This window comes from Cervus elaphus, chromosome 22, assembly GCF_910594005.1.
Source record: "Cervus elaphus chromosome 22, mCerEla1.1, whole genome shotgun sequence".
Classification (NCBI taxonomy): domain Eukaryota; kingdom Metazoa; phylum Chordata; class Mammalia; order Artiodactyla; family Cervidae; genus Cervus; species Cervus elaphus.
The window spans coordinates 20,865,652-20,882,194 of NC_057836.1; the positions used below are offsets into that span (position 1 = coordinate 20,865,652).

Here is a 16,543-nt window from a genome sequence, read left to right on the forward strand (position 1 = left end):
AGGTTATTATAGACTATTGAGCAGTGTTCCCTGCACTATGCTGATGAGTGATGTCTGCTGTCATGGCTTCATCTGTCACTTACATCCCTTTTGTTGTTCAGTTGCCAAGTCATGTCCAGTCCTTCACAACCCCATGGACTGCAGCACACCAGGCTTCTCTGTCCCTCACCATCTCCCAGAGTTTGCTCAAGTTCACATCAATTGAATCAGTGATGCCATCCAACCACCTCATCCTCTGTTCCCCTCTTCTCCTTTTGCCTTCAATCTTTCCCAGCACCAGGGTCTTTTCAAATTAGTCAGTTCTTCCCATCAGGTGGCCAAAGTATTGGAGTTTCAGCTTCAGCATCAGTCCTTCCAATGACTATTCAGGACTGATTTCCTTTAGGATGGACTGGTTGGATCTCCTTGCTGTCCAAGATATTCTCAACAGTCTTCTCCAACACCACAGTTCAAAAGCATCATTTCTTTGGCACTCAGCCTTCTTTATGGTCCAACTCTCACATCCATACATGACTATTAGAAAGACTATAGCCTTCACTATATGGACCTTTGTCAACAAAGAGATGTCTTTAGCTTTTTAACACAGTGTTCATGTTTGTTATAACTCTTCTGCCAAGAAGCAATCATCTTCTAATTTCATGGCTGCAGTCACCATCTGCAGTGATTTTAGAGCCCAAGAAGAGGAAATCTTACATCCTGTGTGTGTGTGTGTTGGTCACTCAGTCATGTTGGACTCTGATGACTTCCAAATTTCTATGCTTAGACACTATTGGTTTTCTAATCTGCAGGCTCACACATTCATCACAAGTATTGAAAACACATTGTCCAAAGCTATCCTCCTCACCTTGAGGCCCCTCCATCTGCCTTTCATATCCTGTCGAATGGCACCATAATTGACCAAGTCTCCCAAGTCAAAAGCCTAGAGATCATCTTGATTTCTCTGTCCTTTTACTCCCCTCATCCTACAATTTAAGAAACCTGATGATTCTACCCCATTAAGTCTCTCTGCTAAGTTCTCCCATTCCCATCCCTAATGCCACAGCTGTATTCTGAACACCGCTTTCTTTCCCAGATCCCTTGTAAGAGGTTGGCCTCCCTGCCTTCAGTCTCCTCAGTCCATCCAAATCCTGCTGGTTACTGTTCCGTCACCCCCACATGTCTATGCCTTATCTTCACCTGGAACATTCCTCCACTTCCTTCTCCATCAGACTTATCCCAATCAAGGAGTCTTTTCTGTTTAATCCACTTTTATTCTTAACCCAAAACTGCATCCTCCTTTGATCTCTCATCACCTCATTTATATTCTTATATACCATTTGTTCAGAGCTGTATACTTGCCATCTCTCTTGCTGCACAGTAAGATCCTTAAAGGTATAATTTCTCTCTTTTATCTATGCAGCATGAATCCTATCATAATGCTTAACACATGGTTCCATGCAAAAAATAATCGTTGAATGAAGAAATGAATGATGATCTTAATGAATGAAAGTTCATTTGAAATATATTTATTGAGCATATATACCAGACACTATTCTAAGTACTGATGATATATTACTTAACCTGGCCTTGTGGCAGTTCTTTTGCAATAGGCATGTGATTAATTATATTATGAATGGAATAGAAATGAGTCCGAGGAAGACAGGCTTCAAAACAGATATTGATTAATGCTAACACTGTCAATTTCACACTTAACTTTCCTCTCTTCATATCCTCCAGAATTAAATTTTGGAGAATAATAGGACTTTTCCATTTAAACCAGGATAATAAGAATACAAACACACACACACACACACACACACACACACACACACACACACACGTATGACAGCTTCTGTAAACAGAAACTCCAAAGTAAAGATCTTATGAAGTCTAAATATATATGCAAATATTTACCTTCTTCTTGAAATATTTCAGGTCTCTCACCTGTCCGCGGATCAGGAGCAACACGTGTTAACTTCACATACTCTGTCTTCTCTCCATCATTTCCTGGGAAATAAAGTAGAACAAATTCCATTCTCATCATAACAAGTGGATAAAATAACAGTCTGTGTTATAACTGAAATGGAGGTTAATAAACATTTTTTAAAAGATATCAATAATTCTAAAATGATATCTTAATAAAAGACTATAACAATTAATAACCATATAATATCATGCTTTATGGATAAGAATTTACTAAGTACTTACTGCTATATGTGTACTGAAAATCAACATCTTCAATGTTTCAATGTAGCATTCTGCAACCTCAACTTAACAATTGAATAAAAGTGTTGAAAAAAGAAAGTTGGGCATATTGCTAAGAAATTAAGGCAACAATAGTAACTTCTGAGTTGTCGGTTTTTGTTTTTTTGTTTCCATTTATTTTTATTAGTTGGAGGCTGATTACTTTACAATATTGTAGTGGTTTTTGTCATACATTGACATGAATCAGCCATGGATTTACATGTATTCCCCATTCCGATTCCCACTCCCATCTCCCTCTCCACCCGATTCCTCTGGGTCTTCCCAGTGCACCAGGCCCAAGCACTTGTCTCATGCATCCAGCCTGGGCTGGTGATCTGTTTCACCCTAGATAATATACACGTTTCGATGCTGTTGAATCTAGACATCTATACTGTTTATTATCATTGTTTATAACCAAAGAGTTGATCACATTGAACTGATATTTTTATAAATCAAGTCAAACATCCTGTCCAGAACATGCTGATCTGTATGTATTTAGAGCTAAACAATAATAACAATGAAAAAGAATTCCTCAATAAATAATTATTAAAATGTGCTCTGTATGGAAATCTGATATTCAGCTCTCCAAATGTGTGCAGGCCTTTGCGCTCATCCATTTCATTAAATTTCTGGGAGTTGACTGTCATTTTTAGACATAGTCAGTGACTATAATCTCTTCAGCAATGTGATAATAATAACAATAACGAACAACTCACAATGTCCCAGGTACTATTCCAGGTATTTATATGCATTCATTTATTTAATCCTCACAACAATTCTGTATAATAGAAACTATAAAGTTATATATCCCCATTTTATAAAAGTGTAAATAGAGGCACAGAAAAATCTACTGAGCTTTACATACATACATGGAAAAACAAATTCAAGTAATAATTATAAGTGCACAAGATACATGACTATATTCATATGTTTCTGGTAAAAAATTTAATTAATGATAAGAATATGTGACTTATTCCAAAAGTTTCCTAGGCACCATTTGTCTCTTGCTGGTGTTTGTATATGTATCTGTGTAACTCGTAGACCAAATTTCATTAAATGACAATAGAAAAAGAAAACTCAAATATCCTGCCATTATCATCAATGTAATCATTGTTCAAGATGTATACTTTACAGAAAACTATCTACAAAATCTACTACAAAACATGCAATGAAGCTTAATTCCCAAGAGCATAGGATAAATTATTAAACTGTACTTATGGCCAGTTATCCTGAGATCATCTCACCTCTGTGTGGTTTATGCCTCATGGTTTGGTATTCCAAGTTCTGGCAAGGAGTCTGTCTCATGAACCAAAAAGTTAGCAAAGTGACCTTATGAGCAGAGTAGGAAGAGTCTCACTGCTCTGTGATGTCTCCCACACAGGAAGCCTCCCCTTAGAGTCACATTCATGCTGTTCTTCCTTCACACAAGAGGTTAAAGGATGAGGATATTTAAAGCGTGCACAATATCAGATAATAAGGTCCTGTGTTCAACTAGCACATTTGAATCTGAGACCCACTATGGCTGAGCTATGATAATAGATGCATGAGAAGGTAGAAAATTTGACATTTTTTTTTTCAGAATTCTGGCCAATTTTATTTTAAGGATTGGATGCACCTTTTAAGGGATCTCTAACTTAAAAGGTGTAATTTGTACAGAAGCTCTTAAAATTATTTGTGTTTTTCCATGAAAGCAACACATTCCTTAATTAGCTCATTTAATGTGCATTTACTGATCACGTAATTTTATGCCAGGCTATGCTCTAAATTCTGAGGACAGAGCAGTCAACAAATATATCAAGTAAATTACCTCTTGGCTCATGGGATTCATATTACAGTGAGGTGGTGGACAGTAAACCAGTAAGTCAAGGGCATACTATACTAAATTGTGATTTTTAAAAACTAAGAAAAACATATTGGAAAAGAGGTGATAGTTTGGGGATAATAATGGAAGACCTCACTTGAGAAGGAAACACTTCAATAAAATTCTGAAAGATACTACAGGAGATCATGAGTCTAAATATATAATAGATTGTTAACTCCATGAGAATAGAAAGCATGTCTTATTATTCACGATATCAATAATTGAATAAATACATTTAGAGAAACTTCTATGTGTTTACCATTTTGTTAATCAATGAAATTATTTGGTATTCATAAACAAATGATAAATTATGAAAAAGAGATAAAATATATATGAATTGGGCTTCCCTGATGGCTCAGGGGATAAGAATCCACCTGCCAAGGCAGGAGACACGAGTCCAACACTTGGGTTGGGAAGATTCCCTGGAGAAGGAAATAGCAACCCACTCCAGTATTCTTTCCTGGGAAATCCCATGGACAGAGGAGCCTGGCAGGCTACAATCCATGGAGTCTCAAAGGAGTCAGAGTGTACTTACCAACTGAACAACAAAGAAGAGATAAATCAAAATTATTGAGAAAGAGATAAAAATACATTTGAATAGTTTAAGGCATTTCAAATATGTGAGTTGTACTTTATTTCTTAAGTTATTTCTTAGGTACCTTCCTATAACTCTAGCTATCCTCTCTTTTTATTTTCTAATTTTATACTCTAATGTATTCACTCCACTGAAACCACCATTTGACTTAAGCCAATCCCTTGCCCTCTCTGACCAGTTCTATCACTCTCACCTTCTGTCTTTCCAAATTATAGTGGGCTAAACGTTATGTATCTGTAAGGTTTCAGATGAAAAAATTAAATGACTTATTTAAGAAAGCTTTTGTTGATTCCTAAAAGATGCTGCTGTTAAAGTGCTAAACCCAATATGTCATCAAATTGGAAAACTCAGCAGTGGCCACAGGACTGGAAAAAGTCAGTTTTCATTCCAATTGCAAAGAAAGGCAATGCTGAAGAATGTTCAAATTACCACACAATTGCACTCATTTCACATACAAGCAAAGTAATGCTCAAAATTCTCCAAGCTAGGCTTCAACAGTATGTAAAGAGAGAATTTCCAGATGTTCAAGCTGGACTTAGAAAAGTCAGAGTAACTAGAGATCAAATCGCTGACATCCACTGAATCATAGAAAGAGCAAGAGAATTCTAGGAAAACATCTACTTCTGCTTCATTGACTATGCTAAAGCTTTTGACTGTGTGGATCACAAGAAGCTGGAAAATTCTTAGAGATGGGAGTGCCAGACCACCTTACCTGCCTCTTGAGAAACCTATATGCAGGTCAAGAAGCAACAGTTAGAACCAGATATGGAAAAAAAGACTGGTTCCAAATTGAGAAAGGAGTACATCAAGGCTGTATATTGTCACCCTGCTTATTTAGCTTCTATTAGAGAACATCCTGCAAAATGTTGGGCTGGATGAAACACAAGCTGGAATCAAGACTGCTGGGAGAAATATCAATAACCTCAGATATGCAGATGACACCACCCTTATGGCAGAAAGCAAAGAGGAACCAAAGAACCTCTTAATGAAGGTGAAAGAGGAGAGTGAAAAAGTTGGCTTAAGACTCAACATTCAAAAAATGAAGATCATGGCATCTGGTCCCATCACATCATGGCAAATAGATGGGAAAACAATGGAAATAGTGACAGACTTTATTTTCTTGGGCTCCAAAATCACTGTAGATGGTGAGTGCAGCCATGAAGTTAAGATGCTTGCTCCTTGGAAGAAAAGCTATGACCAACCTAGAGAGCATATTAAAATGCAGAGACATTACTTTGCTGACAAAGTCCATCTAGTCAAAGCTATGGTTTTTCCAGTAGTCGTGTATGGATGTAAGAGTTGGACCATAAAGAAGTCTGAGCACTGAAGAATTGATGTTTTTGAACTGTGGTGTTGGAGAGTCCCTTGGATTGCAAGATCAAACCAGTCAGTCGTAAAGGAAATCAATCCTGAATATTCATTGAAAGGACGAATGCTGAAGCTGAAGATCTGATACTTTGGCCACCTGTCGGGAAGAGCCAACTCATTTGAAAAGACCCTGATGCTGGGAAACACTGAGGGCAAAAGAAGAACAGAGTGACAGAGGATGAGATGGTTGGATGGCATCACCAACTCAATGGACATGAGCTTGAGCAAGCTCCGGGAGATGGAGAAGGACAGGGAGGCCTGGTGGTCTGCAGTTCATGGGGTTGCAAAGAATCAGACATGACTGAGCAACTGAACAACAACAAAGTTAGGTTATAATCTTTTTACATGCTCCCATTCCTCCAAATATTTCCCATAATAAAAATAGAATACAGGGGACTTCCTTGGTTGTCCAGTGGTTAAGACCTCACACTTCCAGTTCAGGGTGTGTGAGTTCAATGCCTGGTTGGGGAACTAAGATCCCACATGCTGCACACTGAGGCTAAAAATGTAAAAAAAAAAAAAAAAAAAAGTATGCATTAGAATTATTGCTTAATAGTCTCATTAGATTCTATCACCCAAGAGGTGTGAGTCTTACCTGACTTTCTCATTAATATATTCTTGCAATTCAAAGGATAATGCACATTATAAACACTGAATACATTTATGTGGCATTATCTAATAGACAAATAATCTTTGACTCTTTCTACCGAAATAGGGTCTCTTATCAACTTAGATTTTTATTTATTTGAGATCAAAGTTAAACCTAGGAATTTCATAAAGCTTTTAATATAAAGGTTCAAGCATCTCCCTAAATAAATATCATATTCATTTAAAATTTACATGCAATGATTGTCATCCTTTTCAAGAGTATAGTTTGATGTGTTTTAACACATATGTAGTTTGTACCCACATGCATAACAGAGATAGAGAAAATTTCTATCTCCCAAAAAGTTGCCTCATGCCCCTTTGTAGACAGTCCCATCACATCAACCTTGTCCCTGACAACTACTAATCTGATTTTTTTCTCTATAAGCTTTCCCTTTTCTGCAATATGAGTGAATTCATAATGATGTTTAGGTTTTTTATTATGACTTCTTTCTCTTTTCACAATGCTATTGAGACTTATGAATATTGTTGTATACATCAGTATTTCATTCCTTCTTATGGCTGAGATTATTCCATTGTATAAATCATTATTCATTTAACAATTGTTCTATTGCCATTCCTTCACAAGTTGGTGAACATATGAACTGTTTCTGGTGATAATGATAAAGTCATAACATTAATGGTATAGGGTTTTGTGTGGATGTCTGTTTTCATTTCTCCAGTGTGAATTTGTTGTTATTGTTTAGTCACTCAGTTGTGTCTGACTCTTTTGCGACCCTATGGACAGTAGCCCACCAGGCTCCTCTGTCCATGGGATTTCCCAGGCAAGAATACTGGAGCAGGTTGCCATTTCCTTCTCCAGGGCATCTTCCCAACCAGGAGATCAAACCCACATCTCCTGCATTGGCAGGTGGATTCTTTACCACTGAGCCACCTGGGAAGCCCCTAGTGTGAATACCTAGGTATTCATTTCTGGGTCATATGGTAAGTGTATATTGAACTTCATTAGAAATGTCTGTTTTCTAAAGTGGCTGTAGCATTTCACATTTGCATGAGGATTTTCAGATATCCCACACCTTCACCAGCACTTGGCATTGTTCATATTTTAAATTTTAGCCATTATGATAGGTGCATGTACCTTGTTGTGGCTTTAATTTGCATTCACTAATAACCAATCATTTTTCTAACCATCTTTTTGTCATCTGTAGATCTTCTTTGGTAAAGTATCTATTCAAATTATTTAACCATTGCTAATTGAGATTTATATAAACACACCATCAGTTGCTTATCACATGAGCCTCTCCATTGGGCAGCTCACAACATGGCAGCTGGCTTCCCTCAAGGTGAGTGAGTGAGAGAGAGAGCGCGCCCAAGACGGAAGCCTATTGCAGCACTACTTACAATAGCCTTGACATGGGGAAAAAAACCTAAATGTCCATCAGCAGAGACACGGATGAAAAAGACATGGTGTATGTATATGTATATAATGGAAGGAACTAAATGGAATTTATTATTAATGGAAGCCATTATATTAATGGAAGCCATTAAAAGGAATGACATCGTGTCATTTGCAGAGTGTGAATGGACCTAGAGATTATCATAGAGTACAGTAAGTCAGAAAGAGAAAAACAAATACCATATATTAAGGCATATATGTGGAATCTTGAAAATGGTACTGATAGATTTATTTGCAAAGCATAAATAGAGACACAGAAGTGGAGAACAAATGTATGGACGCTGAGGCAGAGAAAGGGGGAGGGAGGATGAACTGGGAGATTGGGATGGACATATAGACACTATCGATATTATGTACAAATAGATAACTAATGAGAATCTAAAGTTTAGCACAGAAAACTCTACTCAGTGCACCGTGGTGATGTAAATGAGAAGGAAACCCAAAAAAGGAGAGGATATGTACACATATGGATGACTCATTTTGCTGTACAGAAGGAACTGACACAGACGTGTAAAGCAACTCTACTCCAATTAAAAAAGAAGCAAATGCTTCTTGGCTGAGCAAGCAGAATGGAAAACAGCCTAAATTGTCTAACTGAAGATGAACTCACTGACTTTTACCATTCAAGCTTTGTTCTTCAGGATCCCACCAGCATGTATTTACCATCTTGTGTGGCTGGAGATGTCTGAGCTCTGTGATCAAACTGCTAGCCTGAGATCTGGAGACTGGTGCTTCACCTAAGCATCAGGAGTACATGTTCTTCTCTCCTTAACTGCTGCATTAAGGGAAAAAATAAATTTCTCTAAAGAGAAATGCACACATATTTAAAAATATGTGGAAGTCTAACCAAAGAAGTAACATATTGTTATTTTTACCACGTTTCCCAAGTGAGGCTTCCCTGGTGGCTCAGACGGTAAAGAATCTGCATGGAAGACCCAGGTTTGATTCCTGGGTCAGAAAGACCCCTCGAAGAAGGGCATGGTAACCCACTCCAGTATTCTTCCCTGGAGAATCCCATAGACAGAGGAGCCTGGCAGGCTACAGTCTGTGGGGTCAGAAAAAGTCAGACACAACCGAGTGAATCTCTGTCTGTCTGTGTCCCAGGTGGCTCAATGCTAAAGAATCTGCCTGACAATGTAGGAAACAGTAGCAGCAACAGCATACTTAGAAGAGAACCACAAATCAACACTTGTGTAGTTACAGAAGGGCAAAAATAGAAGACAGGAATCACAAAAGGCCACTTTAGAGGCTGCCTACCACACTCATATAGAAATATAGTTATACATGGACTATATAACCTATACATTTCATACAATTACTTATTACTTGTCATAGCTCTTTTGTAGATTCTTTGAGTAAACTATGTACAATCAGAAGCTCTGCAAATAAAAAAATTTGTCTTTCATTTTTTTCTAGTCTATGCATTGTATTTCTTATTCTTGATCAACTACATGGGCTGGAACCAATATAACTTTAAAAAAGGTAGGGAGAGTGTGTATCCTGGCTTTGTTTTCAATCTTAGGAGTAAAGGATTCAGTCTTTCACCTTTAAGTATGATGTGAGATACAGTTTTGTTTTGTTTTGTTTTTCTTTAGGTGTGATTGCTAGCAAGTTATCTTTGGTTCACAACTTTCTAAGACCTTTTATCAAGAATGAAAGTTGAATTTCCTCATGTATTTTTCTGTGTGGGGGCTTCCCTGGTGGCTCAGCAATAAAGAATCTGCCTGCAATGCAGGAGTCGAGGGTTTGATCCCTAGGTTGGGAAGATTCCCTGAGAAGGAAATGGCAACCCACTCCTGTACTCTTACCTAGAGAATACCAGGGACAGTGGAGCCTGGCACACTACAATCCATGGGGTCTTAAAGAGTTGGACACAACTTAGTGACTAAATAACAGCAACATAGTTATTCTTTTATACTGTGTTGAAATTGAGAATTACATTAACTGGTTTTCAAATGTTGAAACAAAATTGAATTCCTGGGACAAATCCCAGTAGGTCATGATGTGTTAGTAATTTTTATATTGCTGGATTGGATTTGCTAATATTTTGTTAAGAAATTTTGATCTAACCAGGACAGGGTCTGTAATTTTTTTTCTTTAATTTTTTTTTTTTTTTTGTGGTGAATGCTGGTGAATGTTCCATGCTCCATGTGCACATGAAAAGAATATGCTTTTTCTATTGTTGAGTAGACTATCAGACTATGTATGTCTGATATGCACTTTGGTTGCAAAATGCTCTTTCAGATTTTCTAAATCCTTACTGCTTTTTTTTTTTTTGCCTAAATATCCTGAAAAATTGCTGATAGAAGTATGGCAAAGTGTCCAAATGAAATTGAGGATTTGTCTATTTCCCCTTTCAATTATATCAATTTTTACTTTATATATTTTCAAATTCTTTTATTGGGTATATATGCACTTTGAATTTTTAGGCATTTTAATATGCTGATTCCGTCAACATTATGTAATATGTGTCTTTATCCCTATAGTAGTTAATGAAATTTTCTTTCAGTACTACAAAGAATGTCACTTTATCACCTTCCAGCTTGCATACTTTCAGGTGGGAAATCCATGATTCTTACTGTCTCAAAGCTCTTGGATGATCTGTCAAGTTTCACTCTTTTTTTATTCTTTGTGACTCACTTGGGATATTTCTGTTGATCTATCTTCAGGTTTACTAGGATTTTTTTTCTCTCTCTCATGTGTCCAGTTTTCTGACAAGCCCATGGAAGGGATGATTTATTTCTGATATCATAGTTTCTCCCATCTGATATTTCCATTTGACTCTTTTTTATATAATCTCCATCTCTCAGATAAAATTTCCCCATATACTCATGTATGCTTTCCTAAGTTTCCACTAGTGTTTGGACAAGTTAAAAGTTATTCTCAAAAAGTTTCATGATGCTAATTCCAACATCTTGAGCATACCTGAGTTTATTTCAGCTGTGTGCTTCCCTTGCAGCTCAGTCAGTAAAGAATCTCCTGCATTGCAGGAGACCTGGGATCGATTCCTGGATTGGGAAGATCCCATGGAGAAGAAATGGCAACCCACTCCAGTATTCTTGCCTGGAAAATCCCATGGACAGAGGAGCCAGGCAGACTACATGGCGTCACACGAGTCAGACATGACTTACCAACTAACCACCACCATTTTAACTTTTGGCAGTGGGTCATTTTCTTCCTTTTTTGCATATGTGTGTCAAATAATTTTTATTAAATGGCAAACATTGTATGTTTGGCCAGAAAAAAGATACCTCTTCTGTAAGACTAATAGTGTGGGACCTTGGGCTGGTTTATAGTTCATTGTTTCTAAGGTCATCTTTGTTACATGGTCATCCATAATGACCATTTTCAGCAATACGGTGCTGCAACCTAATGCTTACTGTGGGGTCTTGGTGACTGAAGGTTTTTTCTGAGTGTTTTTTTTTTAATCTTATTTATTTTAATTGGAGGCTAATCACTTTACAATATTGTAGTGGGTGGGTGTACATGTGTTCTGAGTATTTTGATTCAAGTCTACAATTTCAGCAGATCTGAAGGGGGTCTCTCTCCAAACTCTTGCCATCCTCCAGTGGTAAGCTTCTATAGCTTGTAACATCAAGTATGACAGTGTGGGAGACAGGAGAAATTCGAAGTTCTCTTGATCTAGTCTCAGTCTCAGACAGGTACTGTCTGCCTTAGCCTTGGGAGTGTGGCTTTCTCAGCATTCCTGCCTCTCCTCCTCAGTAGTCAAGCTCTTTCTTGTATCTGTCAGGGTCTTAGGCAGGAAAGAGTTTCCCTCTCTTCTGTAGGCATGGCAGAACCTGGTTTTACATATAGTATGTGGAATCCTTGGCCCTAGAGAGTTCTCTGCTTTTCTCTCAGGATTAAAGATAATTTTATTCTAGTCTTTCCTTGGCAGCATCATCTTTTTGTCTAGGACCAGTGATGAGTTGCCTGCTCTGCCTTGAGCAGTAGAAACTGCTGTTTGTGACTTGGTGCAAGGCTTGTGGTGGGAGCAATTGTGGTTTCCTTTCCTTTCAGTCCAGTTCAGTTCAGTCGCTCAGTCATGTCCGACTCTGTAACCCCATGAACCGCAGCACGCCAGGCCTCCCTGTCCATCACCAACTCCCGGAGACCACCCAAACCCATGTCCACTGAGTCAGTGATGTCATCCAACCATCTCATCCTCTGTTGTCCCTTTCTCCTCCTGCACTCAATCTTTCCCAGCATCAGTGTCTTTTCCAGTGAGTCAGCTCTTTGCATCAGGTGGCCAAAGTATTGGAGTTTCAGCTTCAATATTGGTCCTTCCAATGAACACCCAGGACCAATGTCCTTTAGGATGGGCTGGTTGAATCTCCTTGCAGTCCAAGGGACTCTCAAGAGTCTTCACCAACACCACAGTTCAAAAGCATTAATTCTTCTGTGCTCAGCTTTCTTCACAGTCCAACTCTCACATCCATAATGACCACTGGGAAAACCATAGCCTTGACTAGACAGACCTTTGTTGGCAAAGTAATGTCTCTGCTTTTTAACATGCTGTCTAGGTTGGTCATAACTTTCCTTCCAAGGAGTAAGTGTCTTTTAATTTCATGGCTGCAGTCACCATCAGCAGTGATTCTGGAGCCCAGAAAAATAAAGTCAGCCACTGTTTCCACTGTTTCCCCATCTCTTTGCCATTAAGTGATGGGACTGGATGCTATGACTTAGTTTTCTGAATGTTGAGTTTTAAGCCAACTTTTTGACTCTTCTCTTTCACTTTCATCAAGAGGCTCTTTAGTTCTTCATTTTCTGCCATAAGGGTGGTGTCATCTGCCTATCTGAGGTTATGATATTTGTCCCGGCAATCTTGATTACAGCTTGTGCTTCCTCCAGCCCAGTGTTTCTCATGATGTACTCTGCATATAAGTTAAATAAGTGGGTGACAATATACAGCCTTGACGTACTCCTTTTCCTATTTGGAACCAGTCTGTTGTTCCATGTCCAGTTCTAACTGTTGCTTCCTGACCTGCATATAGATTTCTCAGGAGGCAGGTCAGGTGGTCTGGTATTCCCATCTCTTTAAGAATTTTTCACAGTTTATTGTGATCCACACAGTCAAAGGCTTTCCTTTGATCAGCTACAAAGAGACTTTGCTTTTAGCCATCTCCTGGCATCACTTCATTTTCTGAGACCAGGAGGGAGATAGGGAGGCTTATCTTACCTCTTCTAAAATGGAAGACAGTTTTTGCTACTATTCTTTCCCCAACAGCCATTCCTGGGAGTAGGAGTTTCCCAGCCCTCCCTCAATGTCTCAAAGTTTTGCTTCATGTGAGAAAAAGATCTGGGAAATGGTGATGTTTCATGCCTCTCCATCACTAAGGGGCTTGCCTGGGTCTCCTACTCTGCCCCAGTCTGTCTCATGAGCTCCCACTGGAGGTCTGTTGAAAAGACCTGGTGAAAAAGAGTGGACTCCCTTTATGTTAAGGATCCTCGGGATTCTAAACTGTCAAGATAGCCCACATTCATCCTTTTAGAGTTTGTTAAAGGGACTTCCCTGGTGGTACAGTGGCTAAGACTCCATGCTGTCTATGCAGGGAGCCTGGCTTCAATCCCCGGTCAAAGAACTAGATCCCACATGACTTGACCTAGAGTTTGCATGCCACAACAAAGACCTTGTGCAGCCAAATTAAAAAAAAAAAAAAATTTAAGAGTTTGTTAAAATATCTGCTATTTTTATCTTATCCACTTTTATGGCAGCCACTGTTTCTCCCCTGACACAGATTAAGCTCTTTATGAGTTCTATCTTTCCTCGGGGTGGATTTGTGGGGGGAGGGAGAGCTTGTCCCTCTTTGGCACCGTTTACTTTGTGACTGTGTCACTCTGACAAGCTCAAATAAAGTTAACATTTTGTAGATGATCTAGATTTTCCTTGTCAGAGTGAGAAAGACTTTTTGATGTGGCCTTCTATGTTCTAAGCAGAAGAGTATGTAAGATGATTTTTTTCAGTCAACTAGCTCAGTTTCTTTAAAAATGTATTTCTGAATTAGCATTATTGGATTGCTCTGCTAAGATAAAAAAAAAAACACTGTGAAAATAATTGCATTTTTGGATGGCTTTTCAATGATGGCATTCTAGTAAGTGAATTATAGGCTGTATGTATATCCTTTATATACAGACACTTATAAAACAATAAAAAAATTAGTGGCAACTTTGCTGAGTCACTGTGGCTCCCTTAACAAAAATTTGAATCAAATTAAGGAAATCATGCATAGAAAATTAATGTGAAATAATTGATGGTGATCTTAAATTGACATAAATAAATAATTGATACTACACAAATCTGGAAATTATGATTACAGAACTCAGTATTAATTTCCTTTATCTACTGACAATCAACCATGTGGAATGTGCCTACAGTCATATGTTTATAGCTGTGTATTCATAACGATTATTTCTAATATTTTGTATTTTTAAAGCTTTATTCTTTGTATTTATCTGAAACGTTAAGTTTTTTGTAAAGAATCTATAATTTTTTTTTTAATTGTCAGTTTAATTAAACAGGAAAATAAGTAACAGCTAGAAGGGAGTTTAAAAGAATCTTTAAGTGATTATAGACAGAGAATTTTTTCTTTGTAATTTTATGCATTGTATTGACTTCTAATAATTTTAATTATAATCCAGATTTTTAATTATATACTGTCATGCATTTAAGGATGTTGAACAAACTTTTTTAGAAAATTCAAGTGTTATATTTGTGATCAAGTAGACTCTGGAGAAGAGTACATACAATAACTGCCGAATGTTGTTAAGAAACTCCAGAAATATGTTCAATAAAATGTAGAATTTTAAAGCAAAAGAAAAATGTATTTTAATTTTTGGTGATTATAAAATAAAACTACATTTGTACTGTGGATCATCAATTCTCTGTTGTCTTTGATTAGAGAGTAAAAGAAAAACCTATGACATATATAGGGCTTCCCTGGTGGCTCAGACAGTTAGGAATCTGCCTCCAATACAGGAGACCTGGGTTCAATCCCCAGATGGGGAAGATCCCCTGGAGAAGGGACTGGCAACCCATTCCAGTATTCTTGCCTGGAGGATTCCATAGAAAGAGAAGCCTGGTGGGCTATAGTTCATGGGGTCACAAGAGTTAGACATTACTGAGCCACTAACACTAACATAACATACATATGTTAAACACACTTGCCACAAATATTAAAATAGTATACATTTAAATATTTAATTTACAATATACACATTTAATGTATGGTTAAATACACACCATTCTAACTTAAATAGAAAATAGTACAAGAGAGGGGAACTAATCCCTTTTAAAATGGTGGTTAGTACTGATGATAAGTGGAAATTATAATGGAGTAATCACAGTTCAGGCATAAAAAATAGACTCAGCAACCATTGACGATCTGGTTTCAGACATGACTCTGCACTTCTGAGAACTTGTATTTTCTCCAAGCTGAATCAAACCCAAGGCCACTATCAGGCATATTTAGAACAACATCCACCAGCTGCAACATTAAGGTCTCAAGGTCCCCCCTGGTAACTATGCCACCATTTCAGGCCTCAACCATTCCTTGCTTAACAAGCACCCTTACTCCTTGCCAACTCCAATTATAATTCTTGACAAACAGCTTATGTAACTAACTGTGGCCTTGGAGTTTTGCGTTTATAGGCTTCCTGCATTTGGTAGTCCATCAGAACACGATTCAAGTACCTCTTGAATCTGTGTCTCCCAGACTGCAGTTCTAACAGACCCCAAATAAAAGCCTCTTTTATTTCAATCAGGTCTCCATTTCTAAAATGTTGGTGAACAGTGTTAATTAAAGGCACACAGAACTCAATAAATGTCTATTGCATAAAAAAAGAATATATGAACTAATTAATATATATATGAGGGAACTTATAAATATAGAAACAGAGTTATAGGGCTATTACTTGGGTTGTTTTCTAGTCCTCCAAGTTTTCCCTCCCTTTCACTCACCCTGAGAAGCACTCTTTCTTGCTCAGCCTGGGACAAAGCTGACACTACTTTGCAAAATCCCCTAGGAGGCTGAAGTGGAGGTACTTGTTGAGCTTGGTATTTTCCTCTAAGAACTGTGGAAGGAAAAAGCAGAAAAGCAGAGCACAAAATGAAATGGGAATGGAACTAATAAGAGATCCTTTCAACATAATGGAACAGAAAGTAAGAAATGACCCAATTGTCCGAGATCATGCATTTCCTACCACCTATCTAATTTCTTTGGGCAACTTACAGTTCTGAACACTTTTAAGCTCTCCTCAAGAGAAGGTGGGAAACTTGGATACCTTGTGTGGGGTTGGAATCACAAAGGGATAATTCTGACACCTGACCAAGATGGAAGTGAACTGAATTTCTTGTTTACAAGTTCCCTGGTGGCTCAGACAGTAAAGAATCTGCCTGCTAATGCAGAAAATCTGGATTCAATCCCTGGGTTGGGAA

General features: G+C 37.9%; 1 protein-coding gene across 2 annotated transcripts in view; it reads right to left on the minus strand.

Moving 5' to 3' along the window:
- LOC122680460 (C-type lectin domain family 7 member A-like) overlaps positions 1-16,543 on the minus strand; it is a 46,776-nt gene that overhangs the window by 15,273 nt on the left and 14,960 nt on the right. For both annotated transcript variants that reach the window (XM_043881838.1, XM_043881837.1), the window contains exon 3: positions 1,894-1,986. In XM_043881838.1, coding sequence (XP_043737773.1) covers positions 1,894-1,986 — 93 coding nt within the window. The remainder of the gene's footprint in view (positions 1-1,893; positions 1,987-16,543) is intronic.